Source organism: Barbus barbus, assembly GCF_936440315.1.
Source record: "Barbus barbus genome assembly, chromosome: 48".
Taxonomy (NCBI): Eukaryota; Metazoa; Chordata; class Actinopteri; order Cypriniformes; family Cyprinidae; genus Barbus; species Barbus barbus.
Window position 1 is genome coordinate 7,341,511 of NC_136726.1, and position 21,912 is coordinate 7,363,422.

Consider the following 21,912-nt stretch of genomic DNA (forward strand, 5'->3'; position numbering starts at 1 on the left):
TCAGCTTATGATGTAAGCTTATGTTGCAGCGATCAGCATTAGTTCAACTTCATTTTTAAAATTGTGTTTAACAGTGCAAATTCTGCTGAAGAACTACATTACCCATGAATCCTGAAGATACAAATATGCAAATCACGAGGAAAGAGCTCCGCCCACTTTCTTAAAGCAATGCAAATGTCTCTCAATCTCATTATACTCACAGAATACTTATATTTGAGTATATATGGATATTTTAAGATAAACATAAAATGTTTTTCCTATACTTATAAAGAACCTTAAATCAATTGTTTTATGTTTACTATAATTTTTTATTTATGTAATTTGCATAATAATGATAATACATGAATAATAATGATGTATTATTATTATTAGTAATAATAACAACAATTATATATATATAATGTGTCATCATTATTATTATTGTCTGTATAACTGTTACTATAATAATAATAATATGCAATCATTAATTATTTATTATTATTTACAATAATAGCAACAATAACTATTATTCAATCTATATAATAATAATAATATGTTCTTGTTATGAATTATATTGATTATGTCTATATAATAATAAAACATTATAATAATGGCATCTTTATTATAATTAACAATAATAACAACAAAAATAAGTATTATTATTTTGTTATTATGTAATCAATGTAATAATAAACATTTTGTCATTATTTATTATTATTGTCTATAATAACAACAACAATAATAATTCATATAAATATTATTACTAAATGTGGTCATGAATTATTTATTATTAACAATAATAACAACAAAAAGTATTGTTCTTATAATATAGATTAGATAATATTATAATGGTATTAATTATTATAAAGTAGGTTATTATTATGTCAATATAATAATAATAATAATTAATGTCCTCATGTATGGAAAAAGATGGTTTGAAAAATGGGCGTGCACTGTAGCACTCTATTGATGGATATGAAAGGAAATGGAGTCTTTAGTGTGTACTAAAGTTCTAAAACCATTTTAAACGAATATGGGATTTAGGTTTCAGAATACTTTTGCCAATTTAATTTCATTATTATTTGTCATTAGTAATTTGAGTAACAACTGCAGTAAATTACGGGTTACCATGTTAATTTTGTAAAGTTGCTCTACATATGCAGCAAAATCAATCACGGGGTGTTTAAAAGAAGTTTAACTTACTCATCTTCACTCTTGCATAACTCACTGAACTCCTAGAGGACTAATAACCAAACTGTTAGGCGCTGGATGCTGTTCAATGAACTTGTCAGATGATCGTATAGACTACGCGTGACGTTCGCACGCGCTTTACGTTACTGTGACGTCTCACCGGAGCCGTCACGCGCTGAGTATGTCGGAAGAAGCATCGGACTCACCCCGTGATTTAAAGTTTCGGCGCAGAAGAGCGGAGAAAGCAGCAGGGAAAGGTCGGCCTCGGCTGCGGGATCCTGTCTGAGCAGCAGCGCATCTGTGAGCTCTCCATCCCCGCGTCAAGAGCTCCGCGCCTGCCCCGCCGCCAGAGCGCAGAACCATTAACCTCTACCTGACCACAGCTGCACTCTTCAGCACGCAATCAACTATTATTATGAAACACTGGCCTCAAAAAGTATTTAAAACGTATGAAAATCACTGCATTTAATAGAATACCAAAATGAAACTTACATGAAACAAAATGTACTTACCATGTAACTCAGTTATGGAACAGCTTGTACTTATGTAAAAATCACTTAGTGGTTTAAATAAGGACCCCCTTTTTAGGGTCACTATAGGGGGCCATAAAATAGATATTGCCTGTGCCAAATAAATTGGTAACTTAATTGATTTAGATACAATTAGATTACAATTACAGTGACATAATAGAAACATTACATGAATAATGGTATTTTATGCTAATACAAAACACCAATATAATCAGATTAATAAGCTTTTGGCCTTGATAGTGAAATCAGTATGTCTCTTATGCACATTTTAATATGAGGAGTTATGAGTTGTTGGTTTTTTTTTTTTCTGGCCAAGAAATTGCCAACTGATTAATCTTACTTACTTTTTTACTTTTGTCATTTAGCAGACGCTTTTGTCCAAAGCGACTTACAAATAAGAAAAAGTAACTAAAACTAAAAAGTTACAACTCTATAAATACTATCTACCCACATATTTAAGAAAATAAAGAAATTAAATAAAATTAACACATGCATATAACAACAACATTTCAATAATAAACATATCAATGAAAAAATTAAATAAAAAGCTACTACTATCCCTTGCCGGTGTCCCTGCAAGATACACGATACAGTACGAGACCAAACGCGATTTCAGCAACTCAGTTCTTTCCTTCTTTCTGTTAAATAATTGCCACCAAATCAGGCCCAAAAACACACTAAAATTGTAAGCTTTGAAAAAAAAACACACTTTTACTCAACTCGATCAAACCCCAAAAAAGTTGATATATGATTTAAATTTGCGCCTTAAAAAAAGACACATACCTAGCAAACGGTACTCATCACGAGTGTACTGTAAGTCACTTTAGATAAAATGTCATAACATAAAATTGAAAATTAGTGGGAAAATTACTACTAGTTTGTAGTTTGTCATAGTTGGCCAGGCTTTTCCATGTTGATGATATCTAACTATAGTACACATTCAATTTCATACTCTCATTATTAAGTAGTAGAATTTTATGTCATTTTGTAAAAAAGGGAATTGGACAAATATCAGCTGTTAATATTTTATCAATATGTTCTGGACATTTGGGAGTGTTGCTCGGTGTCTTAAATGATGTAATGGGCCAGCATAATAATTTTTGACCATTAATCGGTTTTTAACATGCTCTAATCCTATTAGAAGATAATGTGATAAATGGGTTGAGAAATCGCTCATGTAGGTCATGGTTGCGAGCACATAAATCTGCGTTCTGCTCAGAAGGTCCTATAAATTAAAGAAACCTGTAAATTCACATAAGCCATGAGTCCACACACAAAAGCATGAGCTCACTCGAATGATCATACACAGTACTTGAACCCATGGAGTCAGAAACATAAAATAATCCACTGCGCAACATTAGGGTCATAAAATCTGACCTTGTCTCCTGTTTGCTGTATGCGGGCCAGGCTGCTCAGCCGTCTCGCACTTCGTTATCAGATCAACAAGTGCTGATTTAATATCTTGGAGACAGACCACTTTCATGTTTTGACTTGGGAAACATAGTTTCTCTGCGTTAGATAAGACCTAAAAAGAAATTTTCATAGAGGACAAGGTAGGTCAGTCCAACAAAGATAATGCTACAGTAAGTGTCGTCTATTCATGGTTTACCTTTAACAGCTGTAACATTTAAAAAATAAATGAGTTATAATTATTACAGTTATATAATTATACAATTATAATTATGTAAATGTGTTACAATTATTTAGAAAAATGGTGTACAATTTTATTTAAGATTTATTTTGCCATTTTGCCTATTAAAACAGGATAATGTAGCGCAGACGGGAAGTGAAGTGGGGGAGAGAGAGGGGGCAGGATCAGGAAGGGTCCTCGAACTCAGGACGCCCGAAACGCAATACCGTTATATGTCGGCGCACTGCCCACTAGGCTATCAGCGCAGACTGTGTACAAACTTTAACATGATTTATAACAGGATGGAAACAATGGAATTAACAATCATTAACATGATAAGATATAAAAGAAATTAACAGAATTCCTGAAAGGAAAACAAATCTACAGGATTCCTAACAGGATGGAATATAACAGGGTGAAAAAAAAAATAGCATGAACTACATTTATAGGATTCCTAACAGGACAGAAAAGTAACAGGATGGAAATAAAAAAAATTATAGGATTCCTATCAGGATGTAAAATAACAGGATGGAAATAAAAAGGAAACTAAAACAATTCCAAACAGGATGGAATGTAACATGGTGGAAAAAAACAACAACAAAAAAACAGGATTGTTAACAGGATAGAAAAGTAACAGGATGGAAATAAAAAAAATTATAGGATTCCTATCAGGATGTAAAATAACAGGATGGAAATAAAAAGGAAACTAAAACAATTCCAAACAGGATGGAATGTAACATGTTGGAAAAAAACAACAACAAAAAAACAGGATTGTTAACAGGATAGAAAAGTAACAGGATGGAAATAAAAAAAAATTATAGGATTCCTATCAGGATGTAAAATAACAGGATGGAAATAAAAAGGAAACTAAAACAATTCCAAACAGGATGGAATGTAACATGGTGGAAAAAAACAACAACAAAAAAACAGGATTGTTAACAGGATAGAAAAGTAACAGGATGGAAATTTAAAAAAAATCCAGGAGTCCTATCAGGATGTATAATAACAGGATGGAAATAAAAAGGAAACTAAAACAATTCCAAACAGGATGGAATGTAACATGTTGGAAATTAAAAAAAATAACAGGATGGAAAAAACAAAATGAAAAAAAATCTACAGGATTCTTAACAGGGTAGAAAAGTAACAGGATGGAAATGAAAATTTTCAGGATTCCTATTCCTTAAAACTGTAAGACATACATAAAGACATGTTAACTAATACATACAGATATGATGGTTACATGAAAGCAAAGTGACAACCAAATCTGTCTTTTCACCACAAAAGACAGTCCCAGAGGCCCTCAGTCTGGGTTTTAAAATCTAAATCCTCCAGAACATTATATTCTAGGCCATTTCATCTATCTTCTGAAACGGGAGAGAGGCCAACTAAGTTCTATTAGAGAAAAGGGAGTCAGAGTTGGATTTTAGAAGGGTTACAGGGACACCGCAGCCCAAATTCTGACAAAACCAATAGAGACTGGTAGCAAAGGAGGAGGAACGCCAAAAAAAACACACACCAGACACCACCCAAGAAAAGAGTGGGAGGGTGAGAACAAGTGAGAGAACCAGAAATCAGAGGAAAAAGATGAAGAAAGCGATAGATTCCTTAAGAGAGACGGATGGATGGCGTACAGAAGACGGGTAATAGGAGACTTTGAGACTAAAAGAAAACAAAAGGAAATAGAGAGATGTTTTTATCAGCGATTATACAGGACGCTTTCTGCATGCGTTCCAAAATACACCATTATGTTACAGCATGCGTGGGAAAACTCAACAAAACACTTTTTTTATTATTGTCCTCGCCCCTGCCTTATTGATATGAATAATCTGATGAAAACCCACAGCAGCGGGAGAGGATGAGTTAGCAACTTGTACCATTGCCATAACAAAAGCCCCAGTGGTGCCTGGCCGGAGGCCTCACAGTCCAGACTGTTAGAATCTGGGATATTCCATCCATGCTTGTTCGGAACGGGGGAGAGGTTGACTCAATCCCATTAGAGATGAGGGGAGTCAGAGTAGGAGTTTTGGGGGGCTCTGGAGAGAATATGTGGTGATCTAACAAACCAAAACATGAGTCTCATGACTCTCACTATGGTGTTCTGGTCAACTGAAGCAAATCACATAAATATAAAACAAACATAGCAACCGAATGCATTGCCGCTTGCTTCTAATCACTCCCACTCATTAGCTTGCAATCATTAAACCACAATGCATGTGATGACTGTTCAGTGGCTGAACACTAAATCAACACTGACACTTAATTTGCAATAATGTGTGTGCATGATGGCTTTGTTTAGAGCAGATCTGCTTTGAATACTGTGCAGTATATGGGCCCTTGTCAGGAAACTAAACTTGTATGCCAAGTATCTCCATAACGTACTAGGATAGAGAATGTAATCGGTTTTGTTTTGACTGTAGAGCAAAATAAGTGTTAAGATAAAAGTTTATAAATTTACAATGTTATTTTTCTTTAAATATCAACTAATTTGAACAATCACATTAATTAGTGTTACATTAAAAACCCTCCAAATTCAACAGATGTTTTTTTCTTTTTTCATTAGTTTATTCTAAAAACACACATCTTCAACCCTGTTATGTTGTGACAGTTTCAAAATGTGCTTTTATCAATTTTTTTTTATTTGACTTAATAATTTAAGAATCAGCTAATAAACTCATTTTTGCACCAATCTGCATTTTTAAAAGTATTTTTCAACATTTTATTAGAAAAAAAACTGTTCAACCCTGTTATCTTGTGATATTTTAGTTCAAAATGTTCTTTTCACTGTATTTGAGAGTTTGGCATAATTGTGGACCTCATGGTTTAAACTGAGGTAGGTTTCTTTTACATCTGTATTCTTGTACATCTGTGGTTCATTTTGGATAGGCTTATATTGGACCTGTCGAGCTCAAACGTTCAACTCTGTTGTGGAAAAAATATCATCTTTTTGCTGGAAAAAATATTGTTCTTATTGCACAAAGAACAAGAACAAGGATTTCATCGAACATTTTGCACATCGAAATAAACATTGCAATATTTTGAATGCAACAGGGTTGATTCAGGGTTGGATGTTTTTTTAAAATAAATAGCATTTATTTCATTATAATTACAAGGAACACTGAAACTCAAGTAGACTTTCTGATTATCTGTTCAAATTATAGCTCCTGTGAAAGGGTTGAAAAAATTAGAGCTTTAAGGTTACAATAATTAACTACTGGTAATTAATAAAGCTATTTTCACATATTTTTTTTATTTGGGGTAATAATTTAAAAATCAGCTATTGAAAGCCACTTATTTGTTGACCACTAATGTGAATTTTTCATAATTGTATTCTAAAAACCCTGTTTAACCCCGTTAAGCTGTGATATTTTATTTCAGAAATTATCTTGACACTATATTTGAGAGATTGGTATCATTTTTTGGCCTCATGGTTTAAACAGAGGTAAGTCTCTTTTATTCTCAGACACCTGTGTTTTATTTTGGTTAGGCTTATATTGGACCTGTTGAGCTAAAAAAATAATTTAAATAAATGCAGGGATCAACCTTTTGCTGGAAAAATATTGTTCTTTTTGCACAAAGCACAAAAATAATGACTTTATTGAACATTTTGCACAGCAAAATCAACCCTGCAATATTTTGAATATAACAAAGTTGACACAAAGCATGTTTTGAAAGAAAAATATCATTTTGTTTCAAATCATAATTACAAGGAACACTGAAACTGAATCAGAATTTACTCTATTCTGATTAGCTATTCAAGTTATGTTTTTATTATTTTTTCATTTATTTAATTTGATCATTTTATTTAAAAAAACAACAAAAAAACTGTTCAACCTTGTTATCTTGTGTCATTTAATTTCAGAAAAGTTCTTCACATTATATTCATGAGACTAGCATCATTTTTCGACTGCATGGTTCTTTTTTAAACTTTGTATTAAAAGATTATCATACATCTGTTTCATTTTGGTTTGGCTTACAGGTGCATCTAAAAAATGTTGAATATCATGGAAAAAGTAAATTTTTTCTTGTAACATCAAAAAGTGAAACTTTCATATATTTTAGATTCATTACATGTAAAGTAAAACATTTCAAAAGTTTTTTTGGTTTTAATTTGGATGATTAGAGCTTACAGCTCATGAAAGTCAAAAATCAGTATCTCAAAATATTAGAATATTTATATTTGATTTTCAATTAATGACCATACATACAGTATAAATTCAGGGTATATCTTGTTCTTTGAAACCACAATAATGGGGAAGACTGCTGACTTGGCAATGATCCAGAAGATGAACATTGACGCCCTCCACAAAGAGGGTAAGTCACAGAGGGTCATTACTGAAAGGTGTGGCTGTTTACAGAGTGCTGTATCAAAGCATATTAAATGCAAAGTTGACTGGAAGGAAGAAATTGGGTAGGAAAAGGTGCACAAGCAACAGGGATGACCGCAAGCTTGAGAATACTGTCAAGCAAAGCTGATTCAAACACTTGGGAGAGCTTCACAAGGAGTGGATTGAACCTGGAGTCAGTGCATCAAGAGTCACCACACTCAGACATCTTCAGGAAAAGGGCTACCAAGCCACTTCTGAACCAGAGACATCGTCAGAAGCGTCTTACCTGGGCTGTGGAGAAAAAGATCTGGACTGTTGCTCAGTGCTCCAAAGTCCTCTATTCAGATGAAAGTAAATTTTGCATTTAATTTGGAAATCAGGGTCCCAGAGTCTGGAGGAAGACTGGAGAGGCACAGAATCCATGTTGCTTGAAGTCCAGTGTGAAGTTTCCACAGTCAGTGATGATTTGGGCTGCCATGTCATCTGCTGGTGTTGGTCCATTGTGTTTTCTGAAGTCCACAGTCAACGCAGCCATCTACCAGGAAATTTTAGAGCACTTCATGCTTCCTTCTGCTGACAAGCTTTATGGAGATGCTGATTTCATTTTCCAGCAGGACTTGGCACCTGCCCACACTGCCAAAGGTACCAAAAGCTGGTTCAATGACCATGGTGTTACTGTGCTTGATTGGCCAGCAAACTCGCCTGTCCTGAAAGTATTGTCAAGAGGAAGATGAGAGACACCAGACCCAACAATACAGATGACCTGAAGGCTGCTATCAAAGCAACCTGGGCTTCCATTACACCTGAGCAGTGCCACAGGCTGATTGCCTCCATGCCACGCTGCACTGATGCAGTAATTCATGCAAAAGGAGGCCCAACCAAGTATCGAGTGCATAGAAATGAACATAGTTTTAAAATATCCTCTAAAATAGAGACACTGAATTTTGGGTTTTCATTATCTGTAAGCCATAATCATCAAAATTTCAAGACATAAAGGCTTGAAATATTTCACTCTATGTATAATGAATCTATATAATATATGGGTTTCACTTTCTGAAATGAGTGACAAAAAATATTGACCTTTTTCGTGATATTCTAATTTTTTTAGATGTACCTGTATATGGGACCTGTCAAGCTCAAACGTTCAACTCTGTTGTGGAAAAAAATCAGTGATCAATTTCTTGCTGGAAAATATTTTTCTTCTTGCACAAAGCACAAAAATAATGACTTTATTCAATATTTTGCACAAATCTTCAACCCTACAATATTTTTAATGTAACAGGGTTGACACAAAATATGTTTTGAAAGAGAACTTGCATTTTGTTTTAAATAAAAATTTATAGGAACCCTGAAACGGAGTCAGAATTAACTCATTTATATATTTACGGTACAGTCCCATGTTTATCAATTTCAAAGTCCCTGTGACAGGGTTGAAGAACTGACAGCTTTAAGGTTAGAGTACATAAAAATAAATAACTGTGTGTACTTTGTAAGAATATTAACACATACTTGGGGTGATAATTTAAGAATCAGCTACTGAACACACCTTATTTGTTGACCACTAATCTGATTTTTTAGTTTTTTATTAAAAATGTCAAAAATACATTTTAAAATTTGACATTTTGAAATCAAATGAATCAATCATATTTGATGTCTATGTGAGCTGTGCTTCAATACATTACTGACAATGACTTTTTGCAGAAATTTTGCTAAAGTTTTCTGGCAGATTGTCATTTGTTACTCGAGACACTGTATTTCAAAACAAAGGTAATTTATTCAGTTTGAACAAATCCTTCATACACAAATATATTTATATATATATATATATGAAAAAGTACATATTTCAAATACTACATTAACACAGTTCATTGTCATCATGTTCCTGTGTATTCGTAAACTGCCCTACAAAAGCTCCACAAAATTTTCAGTAGTTTATTTTTTCTGTACAATAATGTTATATGAAACAAAAAATATTTAGACTAACCATTGTGAAAACAAATTGATAATTGATGAATGAAGACAGGTGGCCCTCAAATAAACCCCGCAGATCTTCACCAATACAAACACACGCACACAAAATTCACAAAAGGATTGCAAAACGGAAAAATCTGGGATTATAGCATATTTTACACTGCTGATTTTTGGAAAAATCATATAAGCAAAAAAGTCTACAAAGTGTGATGCTCATGTACTAAAAATGACACTTGTGACCGGTTTAAACCCAGTAACTCGACCGTCTGCTCGAATCTTCAGTTAAACATGCTCGTTCCTTGCGTATAAGGTACTTCAGATAGACCGGAGAGGAAACGCCTTCTGTTCTTTTCTGTTTTGTTCAGTGTCGGAGAGGTTGGATGAGCCAGCGATGAAGCCAGCAGTACTTATACATTACTAAGCAGATTGGACGCCGTGACTGTTTTTGGTGGGACGGCCAGTAGTTTCCGTACCAGCTGCCATTTTACAACAAATTGCATTTGTTTTACTTGGAATTAGTCGAAAATTGTTGACTGACAGCGGTGGTTTTGGTAGATAATTTGAGTTTGAGTGGCCACACTCCTCTGGTCCGCCCTCTCCTTGACACTTTAGCCGAATATGTTTACACACATATGAAGTTTGCACGAGCGACTCAAGTGCCTGGCATCTGAATCTGAACCACCTCTCCATTCTCGGCTTGCTGGAGCTGAATGGCCTCCTTCACATCCATCTCCGCCTGCAGCGCTGGAGTCAGAGCTTCAGCCTGAGAATCAAAAACAGTGAATGTGTCATTTTTGTGTCATTAGAAATCCAAATGAAACTGCAAAAATGATTGCTTCAAACAGGTTTTCTGAACATTTCCGCCATCTCCATCTGTTCCACCTCAAATTCACATTACTGGATGAAATATTAGAGCTAATTTTACCATGTCGACCTGATCCTTGAAAACCATAAACAAACTATGCAAGGACAAAAGTTCACATGCAGGATAAACATGGTTTGTACTAACTGCAATGTATTGTGTGCAGTGATTAATTAATTTTATTAATTGTAAGATTAAAAAAAATATGAAAAAAGTCACAAGAAATAAACTTCCCTAACCCTAACTAGGGAAAAAATATTAATTTAATTCATAAATACTTTGTGTGTGTGTGTGTGTATATATACAGTGGATATAAAAAGAAGAGGAACTTCATCTTTCAGCACGATAACAACCCAAAGCATAGAAGATGATGAATTTTTGGAATGGTCCAGCCAGAGCCCAGACCGGAATCCGATTGAAAATCTGTGGGGTGATCTGAAGAGGGCTGTGCACAGGAGATGCCCTTGCAATCTGACAGATTTGGAGCATTTTTGCAAGGAAGAGTGGGCAAATATTGCTAAGTCAAGATGTGCCATGCTGATAGACTCATACCCAAAAAGACTGAGTGGTGTAATCAAATCAAAAGGTGCTTCAATAATGTATTAGATTAACGGTGTGCACACTAATGCAAACACATTATTTAAGTTTTTTATTTGTACTCTCTCTTCCCTAAAAGATTTCAGTTTGTTTTTAATTGAGTTGTACAGGTTATAGTTTACATTAAAGGTGGAAAAAGTTCTGAAATTATTTATCTTGGTCTCTTTTTTTACACCACAGAAACCTGGCATTTTAATAGGGTGTGTAGACTTTTTATGTGTGTGTGTGTGTGTGTTTTGCTGAGGCAATTCTACCACAATATGTTTTAGAATATTTTGTGAAATTTTGCTAAATGTATTTCAAAAAGTGTAGTTTTTAAAATGTTATTCTTGAGCAAACAAATCAGAATTTCTTTTCCTTCCAGTATAGAGTTATGACATTTGCAGCCAGTGTAAAATACCTGATGTATAGGAAGTTGACCAAACAGCTGAATACTACATTAACTCGTGATGTTGGACATTAACAGTGTATCTTGGATGGAAACACCCAAATGAATTCTTGGCATTAAAGAAACAATATTGAATGGAAAGTCTGTCAGCGACACGTTCTGAAGTGTCTGTTTGATTAAGATACCATATATAATCGAATCACTGTCAGTCAGCTGATACGCATCTATCGTCGCACGGTATATCCCGTCAATCGCCCAGGCTTAATACATCCCATTTTACCATATTGATAGAGGCAGTGAAAGTAGACAAATACAACGCTGACAGGTGTACAGATTGATACAATAAAAACAAAGACCAATACAACAAGAAGAGATGGAAAACCAGGAGGAAAGTAAAGGGTCAGATGAAGGCTGCACTTTATCTCAGTCATCGAAATGAAAACACTCCCTCAAAAAAAGGGAAAAAAAGAAGGGCAGAGGGAGTGATGCAGGGGGAGACAACGCAGGATGAGTCACTTCAGAGTATGAGCAGTGAGTCATTTCTTCCTCAACACACGCCAGAGGAACAGACCGCACACCTGCACGGTGCAAAGCTCAAACTGTACTCAAGGGCAAAGACTCTTAAAACACAGACAGCCTGATGCGAGACACTCGCGGCTTGTGCTTTTCATCTTAGGTGCTAACTGTAAACTCCTCAGGGGCCGATTTCCTGCGGCTCCACAAGAGGGCACTCATTAGAGCCAATGATTGAATGGCTCAAAAGCATCAGTTTCAAACAGCTCAGAGTAAGTGAGCTGACACTTCTGTCGGACTGTACAGAGAACAGAGCTTCCTGGCTGGAAACATCTCTTTATTTTCGACCATTTTTATCTGTGGCGATCGAATGTGTGATATGGAAGCTATTAAATTTAAAAAATGAAGGGGTGTGTTCACCCCTTTGTTTAAACACAACCCCAAAATGGCTGTAAACACTACCACATGTTTTGTTCAGCAGATGAGAGCGATTGAAATAATCCTGAAATTCACATAGGAAGAAGCGTCGTGACCTCAGGATGGCGGTTGATGCCAACAGGGGGATCTGAGCATCATATGTGAGACGCAAGAAGACAGCTGTCTGAAATCATTGAGCTTGAAAATAAATTATTCGAGTGAAGAAATATAGCGAATAAGCTATCATTTAAAGCATTGGATGCAATTTCCTGGCTTCTTAGCTCATCAAGTAGGTTGCAATGGGTCAATAAAGTAAAATTTTTATTATTTTTATTTACTTAATTTCTTACCTGAGGTCCACTCTTAGTTTATTTATATATTTTTGTGATCGTGATATTTTATTTTTGTCCCTGACATCCACATGCTTAAAACATTTATTTAAATGTACTTGAATTTTTCACTTAGATTCACTAATATTCTTTTTATGTTTGTTTATTTTAATATTTTTGTTTTTGTAATCATAATTTTATTTTTGACCATGATGTCCACTTAAAATCCACTAATTAATTTTATTTTGTTATAGCTATTATTATTATTTCTTTGTAATCATTAGATTTAATATTTGTCCCTGATATCTACTTAAAATTCACATACTTACCTACTTATTTTGTATTTACTTGAATTTTTCCCTGAGGTCCACTAATGTTCTGATGTTTTTATTCATTTTTTGTAATCATTATATTTTATGTTTGTCCCCAGTGTCTACTTAAAATCCAAATATATGGTATGTAATTTTATTTTATTTATAAAATAAAATTCATTATTTTATTTTATAAAATATTTATAAAATTATTTATTTTATTCTCACAGAGGTTCATTTCTACTCTTAATAATGTTGTTAAAATATATATTTTATATATAATATATATTTTTTTATTCTAAAAATATGTTATTTTTCATTGCTTTACATTGCTTTTTGACACACTCTCCAACTAAATATGACAAGTGTCCAAGTTTTAAATGAAAAACGCTGCACAACACTACAATCACAGCCAATCAGATTATATTTGATCTTTAATACACAGCTCTGTGGAGCAGGAATTTGGACCAATAGGATCTCACTGTGGGTGTGGCTACGAAATTTTCCTGTGGTTGTGGCTACAATAAAAGTAATGGAGGAAAAATCGAATCACAGCTGCGACTAGTTGAGACTGGTTAGGATGTCAAATCAAATTAATTTATGTATGCATGCATGTAGACACTGCCTAAAAATTTTATAAAAATATATGAAACACAATGTCTTTATGCAGGTTGCGATATAGATTTAAGTTTTTTTTTTTTTTTTTAAGATAAAATGTCATTTTAAATTTAGCTTAAAAAAAAATAGAACATGATATTAAACATGCAAGAATTGATTTACATGTTAACAAATTTCCCACCAAATAATTTCTCTAAAAACAGCAGGTAGTTTTTCAGTTCTTTAACTTTAGCACAGCTCCACTGAGTGAGCTCATGCCATAATCCATTTTCATTTCCTCTGACAGCTGTTTATTTTATCCCTGTGTCACACTGACAGGTGGTTTGTCACAAAGTGGCAGTAATCTATAATCGATTCGCAGAGATTTGCTCGCTTGATTGTGTCAAATGTTGTGCATCAAAGCCCATTAACAACTTTCCAACAGCTTTGATGTGTACAGTATAATTGCAGAGCCAATTTGGAAGGAGTGCAGACCACCAAGGAAAGCAACAAATGAGGCTAGAGGTAAATCTAAGACCCTCTGATGGGGTCTGGGTAAGCAGGCAATCATCAGGCCATTCCCACAAACTGCTTTCCGAGGTTTGCTACAGCCTGCCTATACAAAGATGAGACACTACATATTTGAAGGTCGGCCAAAACGCAAGTGTGTGTATCGGTGAGAGAGAGAAAGAGGAAAAGAAAGATGCAGGTCACTCAGATAACAAGTTACAGCACATCCAATGAAAGAATGCACTTCAAAGAGAGGAAGGGGACCATTTGTTTGTTTATTATGGCCTTTGTTTACAGCAGAGTATAGAGAAGGGGGAGGGGCAGAAAGATAAGAGGTCTTGGTGATGTCATCGGTGAAGGAAAGTCGTTAAGATGACTTTTTTCTTTTGAAATAACGTGCAACGATGAACCATGCACAAAGTGTATTAACAAAGCAAATTGAAAAAAGTACTGATTTTAAGCAGGAAATGCCCTTTAAGACTATTTAAACCATAAGCGCCCAAAGGTCTAAAGAGGTTTTAGATATACCAGCTTAACCACTTTAAAGGGCAACTGCGGTAAAGGCCTCGTCCTCCTCCCTGTTACCAAATAGTTCACATTCCCGCGATCACAAAAGCCATATTGGGGGTGCGTGCTAGTGGGCTAAGTGTCTGTGGAGTGTTTGAGAACACATTTTTAAAAAATGTAAGAGGGATGTTTACAACAAAGGGCTTTGAAATGTTTGAAGTTCTCATTGTTGATTTTACACATTTTTTTTTGGCTTCAGTATTTTGACTTTCAGTGAAAATATTTTAATTTTGTCAATATGTCATTATATTCATTCGTTACAGTCCATTTCACTCAATATTATTTGATGATAATGTGCAAAATGACAAAAACATGTGTCAAACAAAAACAGTCCAAACTTAAAAGTTCCTACTCTTTTGGATTAATGACTTTTTCAATACTATTTTTATTTTATTTTTTTGAACTAAATTGCTCATTATAACAATGTCATTATTTTTAGAGCTTTTACAATTTTTTCTATCCAATTACATTTATATTTAGTAATTTAGCAGATGCTTTTATCGAAAGCGACTAACAAACGAGGACATTATTTAAATCTTGCAATATTAATGATATACATTAAAGCGCCAACTGTATACACTAAAGGAATAGTTCACCCATAAATGAAAATTAGATGAGTTTGTTTCTTCATCTGAACAAATTTGGAGAAATGTAGCATTACATCCCTTGCTCATCTGTTCTGATGAAGAAACAAACTCATCTTGGACGAAGTCAATTTTCAGCTTAATTTCATTTTTGGGTGAACTATTTTTATTCAAATCATTTTATTGTCCGTTTTTTGTCTCGCTACATAATCTTTGCCAACCAAAATTTGTTTTTCTTCTCCAAAGACAGAAACGTAAAAGCAGATGTCAAATATGCAAGTCAAATTGTGCCTGCGCTCCTCAACTCTTGCTTGAAGCCTCACATGAATCAAACACGTGAGTGCAGCTGGGGAAATGCGGTGACCCGTGATGACTGTCGAACCTCTAAATGTGTTTGAATATGCGTGCACGCCATATAGCGGCTCTGAAACGTGGTAACAGCATCATGGGGAAGCGATTAGAGTAAAAACACACATCAAGGAGCGTTTGAGCATGTTGAGAACTTGATGAAGCACATGAGATGGAAAACAGGGATAAAAATGAGAAGATAGACTCGGAGGAAAAGGACTAAAAGCTATTTATTATTCAGAGGGAAAACAAACTGATCTGGGTTGCTGATTAGCTGAAAGTGAGAGCGGAGAGCAGGTTAAAACCACTGCCTTTGATTTCTAGAAAGAACACATGGTGAGAGAGCAAGCTTGATTACGCATATTGGTCACTACGCTACCCAGCGGCATTGGCGCAGAATTGCCGCCCACCACAAATTGGTGCATTCATCACACACTTGTGCGACATCGGTAGTCATTTTGAGACAGAAAACACTCCTTCCTGAAACAAAACAGCTGTACGCCACAGATAATGTTGACAAAATTGATGAAAACGTTATTACAGTAAATTGTGTTTGGCTTAACTTACTGCACCACTGTGGTCAGTCACCGTTCCCAGCTGGACGTATTGCACCTGTATATCGTTACCCTGGAGTGGAGACGTGTCTACCCCGCCCGTCCCGTCGGTCGATGCCACTGCGATGAGCTGCGGTCCTCTTAAAACCTAAGAAATAGGCGGGAAAAATGAGAAACATTAGCACTATGCTAACATTTGAGGAAACAACGAGGTCAAACTATGCCGAATGCTTATTTTATTTATGTAATTTTTCATTTTTTTAAGCTACATTAATAGCTACAATATATATTGAAATATTTTGCAGAGCTTTATGATTGTTTTAAACAAATGCAATCATCTTTTTGTGTTTTCCACTAGTTATTCTCAAACGCTGATTCTAGGATCAAATTTTCCTCAAAATGTTATTTATGAGTGGAAGGTGAGATTCTGATGATAATTTGATTTTAATATGGAAATGATTCACATCCATGATTATCTAAGTATGTTCCAATACCTTGTGTAAATTAATCATTATGCTTTCCTTTTCTTCCTTTCAATCCATACTGATTGTTCCTTTCTAACCTTCATCAGCATATCCATCATCCCATTGTTTAAACAAAATTACATTTCTCACAGTTTACATTTTAATCTGCTAATGTTTCCATTCTATAGCTTATGCAACTGCCTGTCATAAACCTCACTAATGTGCACCTGTTTTCAGCTCTTCTTTTCACATTGTCAGGAAGTTCAAAAGTCCAACATTGCATACAGTGTGCAAACACCGTCAAATGAGTAGGAAGTTCAGTACTAAGTATTTACAATACAGTAGGCGAACATCTGCTGGATTTTGAAGTATGCACCTTTGGGACACTTTGCTATCCAATAAAGCAACTGGAGCAGAAGCCGTACAATTTGAAAAGTCAAGATGAAAAAAAAAAAAAAGTAAGTTCTTCGAATGAACATTTCACCTACATTTCACTGCTGGTTATACCCTGTATAATTGTGTATGTGACAAATAAAACTCTTGAATCTTGAATTCAACACACTATGATAGTTCATCGATTCGGACGTAGCCCAAAGGGAGGAAATGTTTTCCATTCTCATAGTAACAGGCCAATCAGGATTGTCAGAATGCATTTTGTTTGCTGCGAGTCATTAAGCGACTGTTTCAGGATTTGAAGGGGCAAAACTATGTGATATAATATAAAACTGACAGCTTGAATGCTCTTGCTTGATTGCCAAGTCTGAAATTTTGATCTGGCGTTTAAGTGGTGTTTCAAACCTAATTCAAATCAAGCCAGGGATTTACTGCATTTCCTTATGTACGTGAAACTGATTCTGCATGTGTGACACATCCAAACGCTCGTCATAACAGCCCCCTGGAAGGCCTAGTTTCCAGCTGAGCTTTCACAGACACATCTCCATCCACTGCCAACTCATCGCAAAACAGGCACATAAAAGCAAAAACACTTGCATGTTAATGCATGATCGAATACTTACATCGTGTTCGAATGCCCGAACACATCATTGATTACACATCATCTGACCACAAAAGGCGCTCTGATGTGGTCACAATGGTTTTGGATCCTTCAGCTTCCCTTCAATTACTGGCGCTAATCTTCAACCTGAACTGTTAGTCAGTAATTTCTCGATTGCAGCAGTTGACCGTTTCCACATGCACGGCGTTCATTCAAAAACGGCCATGTGGGATAGAATTGAAATGAAACGTGAACTTCAGACTAAACACTAATCGTTAATCATTACAGCTCTGCTGCGACTCCATGTGGTGACACCTCTCCGGTTTGTCTTGACGACATCAGCGCCTCTGAGCACCAGTATGGGCATAAACAATCAAATCTGAGTCTCCCCGAGTGGGAACAGAACTGCCATGCACTCCCAATTAGGAGAAAGAAAATCTGCTGCGCTGCACAAAAATCCCACAATAACCCCAATTTCAGATCCAGTTCGCCTCTGCCCCCACTTTGAAGTTGTGAGTCAGTGGCATGCTTAGATGCCCACCATGTCTCCAACGGCATGGAGAAAAGATGCCAATTTCGCCACAATGACTCCTTTTTTCAAATAGAATATGATGCTGCCAGTCAAATCATGGGGTAATAATTAAAGTGTACGATGTTGGGTTGGTTTAAATGGGATGAAACATTATTGAAAAATGCATTTCATACATACAGTGACTTGAATACAGCGCTTCTATGACGAGCATTTTTGTACATTTTGAAATGGGGGTCCTGCTATCATAATGATAAAAAAAGCCTTATTAAAAAGTTTTGAAATCTTCGCGTGATGTGATTAAAATGCAGAAAAATAAAAACAAATAAAAACTAAAACTAAATTGAACCAAACAATACAAAAACCAAACAAATCTAAACCAAACAAAGCCAATTAAAAAACAAAAACAAAAAGCAAGCCAAAAAAATAAACAAAAACTAAACTAAAACTAAACCTAAACTAAAACAAACAAAAGCAATTTAAAAAAAACAAATCAGACAAAACTACAATAAACCCAAATAAAAAAAGACTAAACAAAACAAACAAAGCAAAGAATATAATAAACGAATAACAATAAAAGAAAATAAAATAACTAGGTTAAACAAAACAAAATCAAACCAAAACTGAACCAAACAAAACCCAGACAAACTAAAAACTCTCTCACTTGTGTGGCAGGTGTAAGCAAAATATGTTATTATTTTTACTTGATGGCTACACCACATGACAGTCACTGTATTAACATTTTGGTCACAAATGGTATGAATGTTTTTCAAAACCCCATTAAACCATTTTCTTTATCATAGACACTTGTCACTGACCCATTTACCCTGGTAAACAAAGAATAGCATGAGAACAACCGGAGGATGGCCCAGCAGGTCTTAAACACAAACACATGCACAAGCACAAAGATATGCACACACAAACATCTGAAGTTATTGGAAACAAGAGTAATTCACAGCCGAGGGACGTCTTTTTACATTTCCCGTTTCTCATTCCATCATTTATCTGAACCAGAAAACTGCAAAGACACACACAGGAGGCACCAACTTAAAACTTGGATACTTTCTCATGCAGACAATCATGAAAACAATCAAAAAAAGCGTGCCGCCCACTGAGCATCCATATGACATTTTGAAACCATCCGTCAGGGCTCATAAAAGAAGGAAATGCACTTTTTCCGCATTAAGAAGTGCGTTTTGGGGATTTACCCATCGATTAATACTTGTCAAAGCAAACACGGCTACAACAATAGGAATTTTAAAACTGCAAGTGAGGTTTGTTTGAATGCTCAGCTGTGCAACTTAACACAATGAGAGATTTATGATGCTCGGAGAACGTCTGCGATTGCATAGCAATGTAAACCCGTTCTCATCGCTTGACTTCCGGCCTCGCAACTGTTCTCATGACAAGTGAAGACGAGCATGGGAACGCGGTTCCAACACAATCAAATAAAGTAAAGCTAATTCAAAACATGCATCACTTCAGAGATGCTCTTGAAGTCGTCCAAAAATTGCTACAGGTCTTGCCGAATTGTTACGAGGCTGATGTGTCACCAATCTTGGCCAGAAAAAGGTGAAATCCTAAAGCAGTCGTGATGTCATAACGTGCATTCGGAGTTGAACTGGTGTGCTCGCTTGAGGTCTGCTGACTTTGACAGAAATTAAAGGCCTCGTTTGAGACATTAGTTTTCTGTTTGTCATTAGCGAGTAAATCAAACTCTCAGAGGAAACAGAATAAATAACCAAGCCAGTTGTTTGCCTTCTCACTCATGGCTGGATTGAATTCACATTGAAAGGCATTTGAAACTGAAATAGATCATGCCCTTTTTTATAGGGTCTCCATGAGCTAACCTACCCCTGTGCCTAGCCGGATTTCTTTCGAAAACAGCCAAACTTCAAATCTGCTATCTCTATAGATGCAAGCTGCCAAACAAAGGGTTTAAAAATTGGCAGAGAGAGTCTGTATCCACTGTCAGCTTGGGTTGATGGGACTAAAAGCAAACAAGGAAAAAAAGGACCCCAAATAAATCTTTCTCTTATGTAGTAATGCTTTCAGCAGCAGAGTAGGACAGCAAACACATTGAGGAACTGGAGCAAAGACAACGAGGAACAAAACAACAGCAGCTTAATGCAAAAAACATTTAGTTTGGGGCCTTACTGAAACAAAACAACCAACTGTGCAAACACGCCGTTCCTCCCAAACTCCATTTTTTGTTATTGCCGTTCTAGTATAGTCCTCAGTGCATACGATTCTCGATAAGCTATAAACGATAAAGTCATTCAAAATCATGAATTCCCCTGAAAACTGTATGAAAATTGGTTGAGATCTACTAATAAGCTTGATGAAATCTGCATGCTTCGTCACGATTCGTTATGCAGGTCCCAAAAATATTTGGAAGAAGAACCAGATTTTTTTTTTTTTGCGCAGTTCAATAACTGTGTTGTGAAAGAGGTCAGTCTCCCAGCAACATTTACAGTTCCCTCATACCCTCAAGAGCTGTCAGTATGAAGAAAAAAAGTCTCTCTGGAAAGGTAATCACTTCCGCCCAATTTCTACACAAGTCCAACAACTTGTGCATCTGGAGCGGGCCAGACCTAAGCCAGGACAGATGTGATGGCCTAACTGTTCTGAGAGAGAGAGAAAGAGACAGACAGAAAGAAAGAAAGATGGCCAACAGGACGTTGGACAAACTGAGTGAACTCATAAAACCTTTGGAGAGTCCTACATCACTTCAGCTGCAAAACCTCCCACAAACAGACAGAGGAACTTCAGAATAAATAAAAAAAGTTTGTACAGTAAAGACAGGTCTAAATTTGTATCCAAAACCTGTTTGTTTCACCCCAACATTGAACACTATCTAATGAGGACATCTGCGGACATTTGAGCTCAACGGCTAATTCCTGTTTGATGAGTATGTGGTTGATACATTACGAAAAAGTCTCCACACAAAGAAGATCTCATCTCATAACATACACTATTAGACTTGTATGGGTGGTGCCATCACTAATATCTTCTTAAACCCCAAACTATCTTTTTTTTTTAATTCTTTAAAAGTAAAATTTGGAGGACTGCCAACATCAAGAGTACTGTATCCACACCAATTTAACATTGCCTTGAGCCTGGAAGCAGATATAATTTCTACTGGATATTCAGTTCCAAATAATTAGGCAATGCATGACATCACTAATTTTGAAGCAAAACAAGGTTTAGCTCAGTCATCATGAAATGCTCATGATGCTTTTCCATGTGCTTTGTTTGAAAATCACATGGCCATTCGTTGTGGCCAATCTAGACCTCCACACGTGCTCTGCTCTTAGTAATGTTGAAGCAATGCAGGGTTTAGCTTAGTCATCACAAATGTTGGCAACATTTTTAATTTGTAACATTTGACATTGGCCATTAGTTCTGGACAATGATCTGACTTACTAATAGTCTTTGGCAGAAAAGACCCTTGGAAGGAAAAAAGAATGTATAGAAGAAAGTGTGAAAGAAAGTTTAGGAAGTAAAAATCAAGCTTGGAGAGACTGGAAGGCAGAAACAAAGTTCAGAAGGAAGTTTGAAGGCACATAAATTTGGAAGCAAGCTCAAAAGAAAGGATACTTTGAAGGAAACTCGACATAGAAAAGAAGCTTGGAGGGAAGGAAGCTCAGTAGGAAGTTGAGGAAGCTCTGAAGAAGTTTTGAAGGAAGCTTAAAAGAAAGGATGCTTTAAAGGAAACTCGA

The 21,912-nt window shown here is 35.7% G+C and overlaps 1 protein-coding gene across 4 annotated transcripts in view; it reads right to left on the bottom strand.

Moving 5' to 3' along the window:
- Positions 1–9,573: 9,573 nt before the first annotated feature.
- Positions 9,574–21,912, bottom strand: part of LOC306866451 (protein BANP-like) — a 37,969-nt gene continuing 25,630 nt past the window's right edge. For 3 of the 4 annotated variants that reach the window (XM_079411676.1, XM_079411673.1, XM_079411675.1), the window contains exons 12-13: positions 16,217–16,351; positions 10,141–10,389 (exon numbers count right to left, since the gene is read on the bottom strand). In XM_079411676.1, the coding sequence (XP_079267802.1) occupies positions 10,279–10,389; positions 16,217–16,351 (246 nt within the window). In that variant the 3' untranslated portion in view covers positions 10,141–10,278. Of the gene's footprint in view, positions 10,390–16,216; positions 16,352–21,912 lie in introns of all 4 variants that reach the window. The other variant, XM_079411674.1, reaches the window with a different exon arrangement.